General features: G+C 41.2%; 1 protein-coding gene across 1 annotated transcript in view; it reads right to left on the bottom strand.

Annotated features, from left to right (window-relative positions):
- Nucleotides 1-2,500, bottom strand: part of LOC308382638 (mitogen-activated protein kinase kinase kinase kinase 4-like) — a gene marked incomplete at both ends in the record, with an annotated part of 23,022 nt that overhangs the window by 17,506 nt on the left and 3,016 nt on the right. The window contains one exon of the mRNA XM_080861029.1: nt 90-168. Coding sequence (XP_080717155.1) covers nt 90-168 — 79 coding nt within the window. The remainder of the gene's footprint in view (nt 1-89; nt 169-2,500) is intronic.

Here is a 2,500-nt window from a genome sequence, read left to right as displayed (position 1 = left end):
CTAATCACTATCAGTATAACTCTATCAGAGCTCATTCATCCAGCCAATAAAGGATCAATTGAGTTGATTGATTTGATTGATTTCCTCACCATTTCTTTGATTTCAGGCGTGGAGGGGGGTTCCTTGGGATGAGGAAGAGAGCTCTCATTGGATGCATGTCACACAGGGCTGTACGCACACACACACACACACACACACACACACACACACACACACACACACACACACACACAGACATAAAATAGTTTAGTTGTGAATGCAGTAGAAATCTGCATAGATTGTGTGACCTTTGAGGCAGAGTTACAGTTCATGGGTTTGTCCAGTTATGTATGGCAGAGTGTGTGTCTGTGTGTTTGTGCGCGTGTATGGCAGAGTGTGTGTGTGTGTGTGTGTTTGTGCGTGTGTATGGCAGAGTGTGTGTGTGTGTGTGTGTTTGTGCGTGTGTATGGCAGAGTGTGAGTTGGAGTTGTGACTGTACTCTGTAAAGGATAACGTTTCTGTGTGTGTACTCTGTAAAGGATTATGTATATGTGTGTGTATTCTGTAAAGGATTATGTATATGTGTGTGTATTCTGTAAAGGATTATGTATATGTGTGTGTATTCTGTAAAGGATTATGTATATGTGTGTGTGTACTCTGTAAAGGATAATGTTTATGTGTGTGTGTATTCTGTAAAGGATAATGTATATGTGTGTGTACTCTGTAAAGGATAATGTTTATGTGTGTGTGTACTCTGTAAAGGATAACGTTTCTGTGTGTGTACTCTGTAAAGGATAATGTTTATGTGTGTGTGTACTCTGTAAAGGATTATATATGTGTGTGTGTACTCTGTAAAGGATAACGTTTCTGTGTGTGTATTGTGTAAAGGATAATGTATATGTGTGTGTGTATTCTGTAAAGGATAATGTATATGTGTGTGTGTACTCTGTAAAGGATAACGTTTCTGTGTGAGTATTCTGTAAAGGATACAGTTTATGTGTGAGTACTCTGTAAAGCAGTGGTTCTCAACCGGGGGTACGCGTACCCCTGGGGGTACGTGAAGGTAGTCCAGGGGGTACGTGAGATTTTTAAAAGATATATTCCAAATTAGCCTCCATTCAAAAATCCTTTAAAAATAGTTATTATACGGCTAAGAATGTTCAGTCGATTTGTATGGGCCATAGCTATGTGGGTTAAATGTCTGCGTTCGCAGGTTTGTAGTTCCTTGATTTTCACTGCGGCGAAAAGTTTATATCCGCTGTCATTGGCAACGGCTTTTGTGCTTCTAATTCACATCTTTCATATCAGTCCGCAAGTAGTCCGGTAATTGAACGTAACGGAAAGTCATTGAAACTTGAAGTCAGAATGCGGGTTGCTACGCATTTGCGTGAAGAACAATTTTTTTCTTAGGGAAATCACGGAGGAATGTCTTCTATTGTTTTGGCAAGTAACTGTAGCCTATTATAAGCGTGATTTGTTCGCGAAAACATGGAAGCTGAACACACACAACTGCTGCTGCACACAGATATGCGATGGCTCTCTCGAGGGAGAATACTTAACTTAGCTGTTGGAATTACGATCTGAGTACACACCTTTCTGTTGAGCACAGATCTCCCCATGCATGCCACACAGACTGGCTTGCAAATATGTGCTATCTGGCAGATATATTTAGCAAATTGAACGAACTGAATATGTCTGCAGGGAAAGGACACCAGCATTTTAAACCTGTATGACAAGGTTGGAGGTTTCCTGAAGAAAGCAGAGCTGTGTTGAAGAGCCAGGGGGGTTTAACAGGGGAATTTCACCTGCTTTCCTCAGGTGGATGATTTTCTCTCTAGTGAGGATGTGGACAGAGCTCCTGTCAAGTTAGTCATCGTGGGACATTTGACCAATTTGATTCGAAATTTAAATTACTTACTTTCCTGACAGGAAGGAGAAATCTACACAGCTGGATTGGGTGAGAAACCCATTTCTCTTGTCCAAAGCATATGGAAGCAAGCTACCTGTCACTAATCAGGAAAGACTCCTGGAAGTGTAATCTGACTGGCCTCCAGATGAAGTATGCCAAATCCACACTCACACAGTTTTGGATGTGTGTGAAGCAGGAGCACCCTGACCTGGGAGAGAAAGCTTTGGAGCAGCTACTACCCTTTTACTCCTTATATTTATGTGAGGCCTCATTCTCTGCAATGACTGTGATCACACCAAAGCAGAGAAACAGACTGTGTCTGGAGAAGAGCTTGATCACAGCAGTTGCCTTCCTGCCACCAAGACAGACAAAGATTTTCAGTGAAGCACAAGCACAAGGTTCTTACTAAAATGTAATTGCAAATGCACTCAGTTCAATGCGACAATGTTCAATGTTCAATAATCAGTGTTGACAGTTTAATAAATCAGACAATGATGGCATAGCGCTGTGAATTACATATTCTTTTCAATCAAAAATGCTTTGCGCTGGTTAGGGGGTACTTGGCTGAAAAAATATTTCACAGGGGGTACATCACTGAAAAAAGGTTGAGAA

This window comes from Sprattus sprattus (genome assembly GCF_963457725.1).
Source record: "Sprattus sprattus genome assembly, contig: scaffold_210, whole genome shotgun sequence".
Taxonomy (NCBI): Eukaryota; Metazoa; Chordata; class Actinopteri; order Clupeiformes; family Clupeidae; genus Sprattus; species Sprattus sprattus.
The sequence above is the reverse complement of the archived record's forward strand: the minus strand, read 5'-3'. Positions and strand labels throughout refer to the sequence as shown.